General features: G+C 38.7%; 2 protein-coding genes across 2 annotated transcripts in view; one reads left to right on the top strand and one right to left on the bottom strand.

Annotated features, from left to right (window-relative positions):
• commd9 (COMM domain containing 9) overlaps positions 1–9,926 on the bottom strand; it is a 30,367-nt gene extending 20,441 nt beyond the window's left edge. Inside the window, exon 1 of the mRNA XM_062993776.1 lies at positions 9,807–9,926. The gene's annotated coding sequence lies outside the window, so the exon portion shown is untranslated. The remainder of the gene's footprint in view (positions 1–9,806) is intronic.
• nrip2 (nuclear receptor interacting protein 2) overlaps positions 1,857–12,582 on the top strand; it is a 40,100-nt gene continuing 29,374 nt past the window's right edge. The window contains exon 1 of the mRNA XM_062993798.1: positions 1,857–2,012. Within this exon, the coding sequence (XP_062849868.1) occupies positions 1,857–2,012 (156 nt within the window). The remainder of the gene's footprint in view (positions 2,013–12,582) is intronic.

Genomic DNA, 12,582 nt, shown 5'->3' with positions numbered 1-12,582 from the left:
CAAACCCCATTTACAAAAAATGGTTATTTACATTAAACATTTCTTTTTTACTATTGTAGGTTATATAAAGATTCAAGAGAATCAACAAATCACAGATTCTTTTTACTGAATTTTACATAAAGGCCCAACTTTTTTTGGAAATAGTGTTTGTTGGTTAGAAACACTTACTTACAATGTTGCAAATGTGCAATATGGTCAAAGGTATGTAAACACACCATGAGCTTGTTAAAACCCTGTACAATGATGTAGGCAAAAGCAACATCATGTGGTCTTTTTGGTCAACATATAATATGACCACATTGTGGCGCTATATCTTCAAATATTCGAAGCTAAATCTATATTCTTATTTAAACGAAAAGAGATAACAGCTAGAAGTCAATTAAAAGACCTTAGTTTGATAGATAAGTGTCTAATTTCAACTTTTAAAACCTAGTTTATTTAAATGACAAAACTGACATTATTATATTGTGGTCAAACATAAACTATAGTCTATAATGTCATTCAAATAATGTCATCGTTTCAAGCACCTTTAATTCATCCTTAGTGAGGACTTCTCTGTGTCCATGTAAATAGGGCTTGTTTGACTATACCCAATACCTGAGGAAAACCTCAACTAATGCTGAGAGGAAGTTTTGTGGAGACAGTCCACACATCAGGTGACGTCTCATTATTATGGAAGCTGCTTACTTGGAAGCTGCTGAGGAGGAAAGAAGCCCCTGCTTGTGCTCTATTTGTCCATGTCATCCGAAAATATATAAAACAAAAGCGTTGCAGTTAAAAAGTCAGGAAGGCGCTGTACAAATCTTGGAAAGCCAGGCACATACAGGCAATTTACAGGTCATTTTTAAGCAGCTTCAGGTCCCCAGATCATCTGTACAAAGTCTATGGAACAGTGGTCTTTTTGCCAAGGCGGGGAGGACGTCTAATGTCTGGATCATCAGATGTAACCCAATCAAAACTGTCTACAGGGAAAAACTGTGTCCCTTACCAGTACAACTATAGATGGTGGATACTAATCCTACTACATTAGGTTATTTGTAGTAAGACATTCTGACTTAGTTATGTCATCACAGCTCTACACAGCTTTCTGCTAAGCGATGAATGTCAGTAGGTCATACTGATGCTTCAGCCTCAAGGTTTTCTGGTAATACATAGTATAGAATGAGTACACAAGTAAAAAAGCATGTATTTTTAAATTGATTAGCACTGATTAGCATTTAAAGCAAAATAATCTCTACAGAGTGTAGTCACTTTGAGCTGACAGGCTACAGATAAAGGGGAAGTACTGTAGATGACAGTGAAAGTGAGAGAGTGGGTTAGTCAGAATGAAAGAGAGAGCGAGGACACAGGAAAGGTTGGGGTGGGGGTTGGAAAGAAACAGAATGAGAGGTGGGCAACTGAAAGATTGAGAGAGAACGAAGGAGGGAGTAGCGTGCACAGCTTGCCTCTGCTGCACAGTAAGGACAGTGAATGTTTCACAGTGAGGAGAGTGATCTGAAGCTGAACAGCATACAACATGAGCTCCAAGCTGACCACTGCTCACAACTGACCAGCACATAGCCTCTTTAACGCTTCATCAGGATCTTCTTTCTAGAACCAGGATTGTGCTGAGCATTCGTGAATTCATATCCTCAGGATATTTACAAAAGGTCATTCTTCTTCTACAAACCTACATGCTATATCTCTGTCCTGTTCTATTTTTGCATTAAATTTTGCAAGCCTGAATGAGATTGTGTGCAAGCCTTGCTAAGCTTCAGGGTCACACCATTACTGGATTTATGCCCTCTGCATACAGCTGAAGGACGCTTTTTCCAACCCCAAGTCTTGCAGAAGTAAAGCATTTTTCAGAAGGGACCATGAGCGAGTCAAAAAAGAGTGAGGTCGAGCTGAGGGATAAAGCCATCATGCACCAGCAGAGGAGGCTGAAGCAGGCTACCCAGTTCTCACACAAGGACTCAGCTGACCTGCTGCCTCTAGATGGTCTCAAGAGGCTAGGCACATCCAAAGACTTGGTAAGTTCCTTCAGTACACATTGTTTAATGCCTGCAGCCACTAACCAAATTTTGGCACTGTTGGTGTCCAGTTGATGAACAAGTGGACACCACTAACACATCATGAAGTCTCACAGAACCGGACTTTTACTTTTACAAGAATTAAGCCTGGTAATTTTGGTTTGAGGTTGGGTAGAAATGAGGTTGGGTAGAAACAAGGATGCGTAAGAGAGGGAAAGAACTCTATTTAAATTGTATAAACCAGTCTACGGCGCCTAAAGGCAAACAAGTGTATGTATTAGTGAATCTATTTAGTTCACTTTCACTGGTTACTTGCACACAATAAGGCGTGTTTACTTAAATTTAGGAAGTTTTGTGTGTTTTGTAGATTAAACTGTTCAGGTCTTGGAATGGATTGCAGTTTCGGCATTTAGCAGACGCTTTTATCCAAAGCGACTTACAGTACTGTGACAGTATACAGTATAAGCAACTGAGGGTTAAGTTAGTTAATTTCCCTAAGGGGATCAATAAAGTCTTATCTTATCTTATCTTATCTTATCTTATCTTAAGAGCCTTGCTTAAGGGCCCAACATTGGCAACCTGGCAGTGGTGGGGCTTGAACCAAATCTTTTGAATACTAGTCCAGTACCTTAACGGCTAGGCTACACCAATCAAACACAAATCCTGTTAAGGGAATGGTGGCTGTCTGCACAAGAAGCTTGTAGCGGAATACAGACAAACAGAACATGGCTTCTCATGGCTACCAATGTTGCAGTAGAACCAAGATCATGAGTGGTGTTAGCCATGTTGCTTCTGTTACCATTTTTATAAATGAAAGTAAAGTGCAGATAAAATTCAAAGACCCATGCTGCAAATCCTGCTGGTTAAGTCCACTTTATATATAGGGAAAAGGGGTTAGCTAAAAATATAGTCTGCTTTCTGCAATTTTTCCCATTTAAACAAATGTGACTGTGCTTGAAAATGCTGATTGGCTGACAGTAGAATGTCAAAGTATGAGATTAAAAACCTTATTTTAAACAATGCGGTTAATTTTCAATGAAAGATGCTTTTCATTTTACATTCTACACCATTTGACCATAAGGGCTAGCCAGCCTAACCTGACCAGCCGAAGCCTACTGTCCTGCTTAAATAATAAAAAATGGTGTTTATTCAGTGCAATATTCAGTATTCATATGTGCAATAATAATAATGCAAGCACTGTAATTATTTAATTATGTGTAAATAACTTTTTAACTTCTATTTGCACATTTTTCTTCTTTTTTCTTTGTTTTAAGCTAGTAGAGTGTTTATTCTTTCTACATAAATGGGTGCTACTGTAAGAACATAACATTATTAGAACTGCTCAAAGAACAATGAATCATCCACTAATTTACTGCATGCCTAACCACATACAACTAAACTAATTAGTGTATGTGAACTTGGTGAAATATCAAATTATTATTTATTATAGAGTTATAGGTTATTAGTATTCAGGCACTATTGTATGTGCTTTGGTCTGCCTTTCTGTATAAAAGATAACCTGCAGTGTGGCTGACATTAGTGGAATAACATTATTAGATTCTCAGTCATTTTATAATGTCAAAATGTCATAATAAACATGATTTTATAAACGAAATATAAGCAGCTTTTGGGGCTCGTTAGATAAAAGGATTTCCCTGTTATCCTTCCATATGTTTCCTGTAGAGATTCCCAGTATAAATATTTAAATATTAAATGTGATGTTGAACAAAACCCATGTGTTTAGGCTTTACTGTGGTACAGCTGGTACAGTGGGTGCCTCACATCAACTTGGGAGCTGAAGACCTGGGTTAGATCTTTGGATCCCCCACTTCACAAAACTATTGTGGAAGTTAGGCTGAAAATGGGTCTATTTAGTATGTGCTCCAATTGTCTCTGTTGATTCATATTTGTCATACTGAACTATTAAAGACCATAAAATTGAACATTGTTGTAGCCACAAAAAAAAAGTGCAAATTTTGTATAAAGCAAATAATGAACTTAATTGCTTATGGCACCTTTAGGAGCAATGACTGCAACTAAACACTATTTTAAGCCTACATTGTTGCTGAATTAATTTAAATCATGGCATTATTTGGTCATTGTATGTTTGTTTTACGTCTCGCCGCAGCACCTCTATAGGAGTTACATCAGAACATTGACTGGGGCACTCTAAAACTTTAATTTAGTTTATTTTAATGTCATTTAGTTGTGAATTTGCATTTGTATTTTGAGCCATAACCATGCTGCTCAACTCAATTATACCACAAGCTTTATCTTTCAGATGCACTTACATGAAAAGGATTGGCATTCATTCTTTGAAAGGTTCTCCAGGTTCTGACACAGCAATGCACCCCTAAACCTCACACTACAACTGCCATGTTTGTCTGTTGCTATAATGCTGTTACTTCAAAAAAATGTGTTTGCATTATGTCAGATATAATAGGACTTGTCCATAATGTCTCAATTTGATTTGTGTCGAAATAACATTATCACAAAAAGGTTTTGAGATTATCCAGACACTAAATGCAAATGTCAGACAAGCAGCAATGGTTTTCTTTATGCTACTCTCTAATAAATTAGTAATAATCTAATAAAATTCTGACATGGTGGCATGGTGTTTCTGTAGAACCCTTAGGTTGAATGATTGACCGGGATGGTAAGATTCAAAATGGGTTAGATTGATAGATTATATTCAGCATCTGAAATTAGACCTGGCTGTGTTCATTGAGCAAGGTTAATACAATGGTTCACTAAATTAGCCAAAGAACAACCAAAAGCTAAACCAAAAGCTAGTAAAAACAGCCTGCTGATAGTGATTTTCCTAATTAGTGCCATTTGTTAATGTATTTGCTCACTTCATTCTTAGTTTCAGAAATTAAGATACCAAAAGAGTGGTTTTAGCCTAGCGATTAAGGTACTGGACTAGTAATCAGAAGATCACTGGTTCAAGCCCCAACACACTGCCAGGTTGCTGCTGTTGGGCCCTTAAACAAGACCCTTAACCCTCAATTGCTCAGAATGTATAGTGGCACATTACTGTAAGCCACTTTTTATAAAGGTGTCTGCTAAATTTAAATGTAAACACACAGTAAATGTTATAGTAACTTATAGTAACACAAAATATAGTAATTCATAGAATAAATAGAATTAATTTGATAAAACGGATAATAGAATTAATGAACAGATAGTATAGTAATTACAATAATGTATTGAATAAATGAGAGCACTGGGGTGGTGCACTGATCATTACACCAGCCCACCACCGCCGCTGAAAATTGATGGGCCGGCTGACCATATACACAATCATTATTGTCTAAGGGAGGTATCCAAAGCCCTGTGATGGACTGGCACCCTGCCCAGGGTATTCCTGCCTTGTGCCCAGTTTTATCCTGACCTGGATAAAAATGAATTGAAATAAATTAAAATATGAAGAGGCACAGAAGATAAAGATGGTGAATAATATGAAGTGTCTCCCAGAAAACATATAGAAGGTGGATTGGCTACTTCAGATTGTCCCTATGTATAGTAAGTGAGTTAATGGGTGGGTGATGTCCCAGTTACTTAAGATAAGATGACTATGTTAATAAAATAAAAACTTTATATTAATTAAGTAATAATTTATAGACAATGCAGAACCACATTGTGAAAACATTGTTATGGTTTGAGTGTGTGTTGCATGATCTTTTTTTGATGTTTTGCTTTTGTATTTTACTACAAAATGTAGGCTGGGCCTGTTTATAGGGGCACCAATATGATTTTGAGTCTCCTGTCACTTTAATACATCTGATTTGCCACTCAAGGCATTTTAGGACCTTGGACTATTCCCTCCGTTCCTCCCAATAACAGCACCCCTGTGTTTTTGATGTAATAACCTTGTTGTAATAACTATCATCCTCTTTTGCCACTGTTTTCATTGAATGGCAAACACCCAGAGATGCATTCCAAGGAGCCTACAATGCAAGTGTGTCTAGCAGCATGAGCTGTTGGAGTATGGGAAGGGGAGTGAGATTACAGTGTGTATTTATAACAACCCATCTGCACAGCAGGAGAGAGCTGAAGCAAGCCTGCAGAGCTACTAACAGGCTTTGAATACATTTATGCACACACCAAATATTCACATTCTCCTATCATTATCAGTAAAGTTACAAAATACTCAGTGCTCCATTTCCATGATATTTCTTTAAAACAAGGACACACAAAGAAACCATGTGACTGGTTTAACACACACAATTATTGCTCTACCTACTTAACCTGAGTGTTTGATTAATTAAGTCTTCATCATGCATCATGTTGAGTCTTTGCATCAAGTATAATCATAGTTATACTTTGATTAAATATCACACACTTGGATACTTAAAATCACAAGTCACCATGGGTCTGGTGCCACACTAGATAAAAAACAGGATCCCACTAGGACAGGGCACCAATCCATTGCAAGGCCTCACCCATTTGTTTACCTACACCTAAGGATTAAGGTAACCTATTTACCTTCTACTAGTCCTTGCAAGATCTGAATAAACTAAAGTATCCAGAACCAAGAGACCCATTTGACATGAGAAGAACATGTCCAGGACATTGGTGTTGTGTGGCACTTACACTACCTGCTGCATTACTGTGCTGCCCTAGATAATTTAATTGAATTAATTTTATTCTTGTAAGGCCAACGATCTTCTTTAAAAAGATTTAACCTCTAGAGAAACTTGAAAGGATTTTTGATTTAAATGTGGGTTTTATTAGGGCTTAAACAAACTGCCCTGGCTAGAATGTGTGGAGGGAACATTTGCTAAATTCACAGCCAAGCAGGGATGGACTGGCCATCGGGAGGGTCGGGAGTTTTCCCGGTGGGCTGCTCTGTATGTGGGCCGCTGAGAGAGTGAAAAATAAATTCTGTTTTAAATATTCCTGAATAATAATCCTGAAGTGTGCATTGGCCCACCACATTATACTCACTGCGTGTCCATTGGCCAATCACTGAAATGTCCCTCCCCCAGGATAAACCATAATCACAACAACAGGTGTTCAAAAAAATAGTGAATGAGTGCGAGATGGAGACAACCTGTTTGGCAGTGAGGAACTACAGCATAGCCAAAGAGCAGAAAAGATATAGTTAGATAGAGTCCAGCGCCTCTGCTTCGTTAGTAACGCAGTTTAAGAAGAGACTGTGGGCCCATCTCAAATGTCGCCTATGCTCTACTTAGGGTACTTCCTAACAGTACAAAACATTTCTTTTAACAGTCACTGAATGATTAATAAGTAGTTATCTAAGCTACTGTTGGATATCAGGGGCTTTAAACAAGCCGTTTTAAGGACTATTTTTGTGAAAGTTCTATGATGTCGTGTCCAACATAGTGCACTACATAGGGAGGTGGATATATTTTGAGATGGTACCATTAGTCTCTGATCCTCAGAAAAAGTAAACACTATCTTGTCCTCTATAATACAGAAAGGAAAATGCAGTTGTTCAGGAAATTTTTTTTAGAGTGATTATGTGCATAGCTCACATGGTTAATTTCCCTTGTCTACATATTAAAGTATTTACACATGCGATTTATTTCTTTGCTCATCGGAGCAATGCGCTAATTTGGAACAAACGTGAATCACGTGTGAATAAAAGTGCGAAAAAAGCATATTTACCAGTGTTAAAGGTTTATTTCTTGTCATGATGGGGAAATCCAATAGAACCATTTAAGAAACTGTAAATTTTAAGAAATATTGTAGATTTTGTATTCTATATATATATGTAAATATATGTATATATATATATACAGTATATATATATGTGTGTGTGTGTGTGTGTGTGTGTGGCACGATGTGCTTGTAGTGGGCTGGTCAAGAAAAAAGTCCAGGGCTGAATTTTGTTCCCAGTCCAGCTCTGCAGCCAAGCTTAGGGATGTTTTCTTTTCCTTACTGGCTGGATGGTTGTAGTACACATATTTTATGACTCCCTGGCAGCCATAAAGATGTAATTAACCAATGACCACCGACCAGGCATAACATTATGACCACTGACAGGTGAAGTGAATAACACTTCATCACAGCACCTGTTAGTGGGTGGGATATATTAGGCAGCAAGTGAACAATTTATCCTCATAATTGATGTGTTAGAAGCAGGAAAAATGGACAAGAGTAAGGAATTGAGTGAGTTTGACAAGGGCCAAATTGTGATGAGTAGAGGACTGGGTCAGAGCATCTCCAAAACTGCAGTTCTTGTGGGGTGTTCCCGGTCTGCAGGACTTATCTATCAAAAGTGGTCCAAGGAAGAAACAGTGGTAAACCGGGCAGCCAAGGCTCACTGATGCACGTAAGGAGTGAAGGCTGGCCCGTGTGGTCCGATCCAACAGATGAGCTACTGTAGCTCAAGAAAGGTGTCAGAATACACAGTGCATCACAGTTTGTTGTGTATGGGGCAGCAAAAGGGGGACCAACACAATATTATGAAGGTGGTCATAATGTAACGCCTGATTGGTGTATATAGTATTGACATCTGTCGGAATTTGACAAAGAAAATGTTCACCCTTAAAAATCCCTGACCCCATTGATGGTTAGACTTTTATTTCTAGCCTTTTTGCAGGCTTTTTACTGTAATTTCTGGAGGCCCAGTAAACAGTGGTGACATTACTGTTATACTATTATTGTGTTGTTACTACAACAGACATCCCACCTGTTCTCAAGTTTTTTTCAGAGGTCGCATGACTGCTTTCTTGTGGGTTCTTTTGCTGCTATCAGTTTGCTGGGTTTTCCTGTCTGGTTCTCTTTTAAGCATTTACATTGTAACTCGCTTGTGGACTGAAAATGTGGTCGCATGTCTTCTCTATTTTTGAGACCTTCTTTTTTATCCTTTTGTTTATTTAGTAATTATATCTCCCTGTCTTTTGGTTTGTAATTCTTGCCACAGTATTGTTCTACATTGGTTAAATCTCCTTTAATTGGATGCATCATATCTTAAGTGCAGGGTTACACCTGGTGCCTCTGTTATGAGGCGCTCAACCTGCGTGACACCACGGTAATAAATAAATCTTATGTCCTAAAGAAAATTCTGTTTTCTGTGGGACATTATTACCTATGGCTAAATAAAGCTTGGTCTGCCACTGACAGAGGCTACAAAGTGCAATTTGTTCCAGTGCATTGGATGATTAGAGTTATTGAATGAGCTGCTAGGAGCATCTGTGTTTTTTCACTCTTTTTCTGTCTCCTCCTCTATTGGTGTCTCATCCCAGGGGAGACGAGATGCTAAAAAAACCTTTCTGATTATGGAAAATCTGGAGAAGACAGCTGTATAAAGACTGTCAGAACTGTCACTTTTTATTCCACGTTGGACATTTTTAGATCAGGTGAAATTATAATATTAAAACTCGGGACTGTAAAGACACAGACATCAGAGTTAACCTCACTTGTCATTCTGGTATTGCTATTCACTTATATATTTTTTCATTTATTTCCTTGCATCCAATTCTGGTCAGGTCTGCAGTGCTTGTCAAAACGGTAGAAGGGCTGGTGCATTTTAGGTATGCATTCATTTACAGTGGTACCTTAAAACACAGTCAGTTGGTTCTGAAAGTGGCGTCGAGTTTAAAAGGCGTCGAGTTTCAAGGTATTTTTTACCATAAAAATGTATAGGAAACCAAGTAATGCATTCCATGGTCCCATGGAACTGCATATACTTTAGGCTAATGTAAAATAATGGGGATGTTTTTAACACATATACACTGAAAATAACACAATTATAATATAAAAACACTGAAATACAATTCAAAATGGTTCAATCAATAAAAATACAATAAACCTGCACTTTACCTTTACTTCTTTATTGTTTCCTTATGCTTCTTTATCGTGGAGATGCTTGATCGTGATCTGTATTCCTTAGCGAGTGCAGTAATTCCTATAGACTGTGGTGGTGCACAAAACCTAACTTGACATATAGTACTAAAACAAGTGAGGAATTTCATTAGTGGAGAGAACTTATGAGCAGTAATAATCAAGAGAAGTTTAGTGTTTCTACGTTGTTTTTTATACAGTAAGTCACATAAATTTTTAGACTTGGAAAAGCTGATTCTCACAATTTCTCAGAACCCCGAGCTATAACACAAGTTTAAAAGTGAAACAGGAGGAAAATCCAGTTAAAGACAGATACATGTTGATGCTTTTAGAGTGAATCTGACGGTTATTCCACACAAATGCAGATTCGTCTCATATTCGCACTTTGATGACGTTTAACTGCACCGCTCAAGCCAAGAGTTGAACAAAGCAGCTATTTATTTGTAATCTGAAATTAAATAAATTTCTTTTTTTTTAAAAAGCTGAACACATTGAATCTAATTTAAACGTCGAGTTTAAGGGGACAAGTGTGTCGAGTTTTAAAGATTTTGAGTTTAGGGGACATTGAGTTACAAGGGACCACCATATACAGTGTATCACAAAAGTGAGTACACCCCTCACATTTCTGCAGATATTTAAGTATATCTTTTCATGGGACAACACTGACAAAATGACACTTTGACACAATGAAAAGTAGTCTGTGTGCAGCTTATATAACAGTGTAAATTTATTCTTCCCTCAAAATAACTCAATATACAGCCATTAATGTCTAAACCACCGGCAACAAAAGTGAGTACACCCCTAAGAGACTACACCCCTAAATGTCCAAATTGAGCACTGCTTGTCATTTTCCCTGCAAAATGTCATGTGATTTGTTAGTGTTACTAGGTCTCAGGTGTGCATAGGGAGCAGGTGTGTTCAATTTAGTAGTACAGCTCTCACACTCTCTCATACTGGTCACTGAAAGTTCCAACATGGCACCTCATGGCAAAGAACTCTCTGAGGATCTTAAAAGACGAATTGTTGCGCTACATGAAGATGGCCAAGGCTACAAGAAGATTGCCAACACCCTGAAACTGAGCTGCAGCACAGTGGCCAAGATCATCCAGCGTTTTAAAAGAGCAGGGTCCACTCAGAACAGACCTCGCGTTGGTCGTCCAAAGAAGCTGAGTGCACGTGCTCAGCGTCACATCCAACTGCTGTCTTTGAAAGATAGGCGCAGGAGTGCTGTCAGCATTGCTGCAGAGATTGAAAAGGTGGGGGGTCAGTCTGTCAGTGCTCAGACCATACGCCGCACACTACATCAAATTGGTCTGCATGGCTGTCACCCCAGAAGGAAGCCTCTTCTGAAGTCTCTACTCAAGAAAGCCCGCAAACAGTTTGCTGAAGACATGTCAACAAAGGACATGGATTACTGGAACCAGGTCCTATGGTCTGATGAGACCAAGATTAATTTGTTTGGTTCAGATGGTCTCAAGCATGTGTGGCGGCAATCAGGTGAGGAGTACAAAGATAAGTGTGTCATGCCTACAGTCAAGCATGGTGGTGGGAATGCCATGGTCTGGGGCTGCATGAGTGCAGCAGGTGTTGGGGAGTTACATTTCATTGAGGGACACATGAACTCCAATATGTACTGTGAAATACTGAGCAGAGTATGATCCCCTCCCTCCGGAAACTGGGTCGCAGGGCAGTGTTCCAGCATGATAATGACCCCAAACACACCTCTAAGACGACCACTGCTTTATTGAAGAGGCTGAGGGTAAAGGTGATGGACTGGCCAAGCATGTCTCCAGACCTAAACCCAATAGAACATCTTTGGGGCATCCTCAAGCGGAAGGTGGAGGAGCGCAAAGTCTCGAATATCCGCCAGCTCCGTGATGTCGTCATGGAGGAGTGGAAAAGCATTCCAGTGGCAACCTGTGAAGCTCTGGTAAACTCCATGCCCAGGAGAGTTAAGGCAGTTCTGGGAAATAATGGTGGCCACACAAAATATTGACACTTCAGGAACTTTCACTAAGGGGTGTACTCACTTTTGTTGCCGGTGGTTTAGACATTAATGGCTGTATATTGAGTTATTTTGAGGGAAGAATAAATTTACACTGTTATATAAGCTGCACACAGACTACTTTTCATTGTGTCAAAGTGTCATTTTGTCAGTGTTGTCCCATGAAAAGATATACTTAAATATCTGCAGAAATGTGAGGGGTGTACTCACTTTTGTGATACACTGTATATTTATTTATTAATTTTTTATTCTGGTCAGTTCTGATGTGGGCACCAAACCTGCAGAGATCCTGAATATGACATCAATCTATTGTAGCACATATACCACAGCTCTAGGTTTTGGTCAATGCACAATACTATTTCAATATTTTTGGATTGGTAAAAGTTCAACTACAAATTAGTAGTGTTACCTGTCAGATATAAGATGCTAAAGAAAAAATAATTATGCTAATCAAGCAGCTTTACATTAAAAACACGCACTCACAGCAATTTTTTGGTGCAACTGGTGAAATGCAGCTTGCACAGAATTCATTCTGAAGACACAGGTCCAATCTTCAACTTCAGCTGAGGAGCTTCACATCTTCCTGCTATTTTAGTCTGGATTTCCACTTCTCAAAACATGCAGAATATGGTTTGGCTTTTCTTAGTTGCCCCTATGTGTAAGGAGTAAGTAAATAAATGGTGGGTGTGAGATGCCATACAATGGATTGGCACTCTGTCCAGTGTGTATTCCTGCCTTGTGCCGGGTGTT

Source organism: Trichomycterus rosablanca, chromosome 1 (genome assembly GCF_030014385.1).
Source record: "Trichomycterus rosablanca isolate fTriRos1 chromosome 1, fTriRos1.hap1, whole genome shotgun sequence".
NCBI lineage: Eukaryota > Metazoa > Chordata > Actinopteri > Siluriformes > Trichomycteridae > Trichomycterus > Trichomycterus rosablanca.
This window is presented reverse-complemented; position numbering and strand designations above follow the sequence as displayed.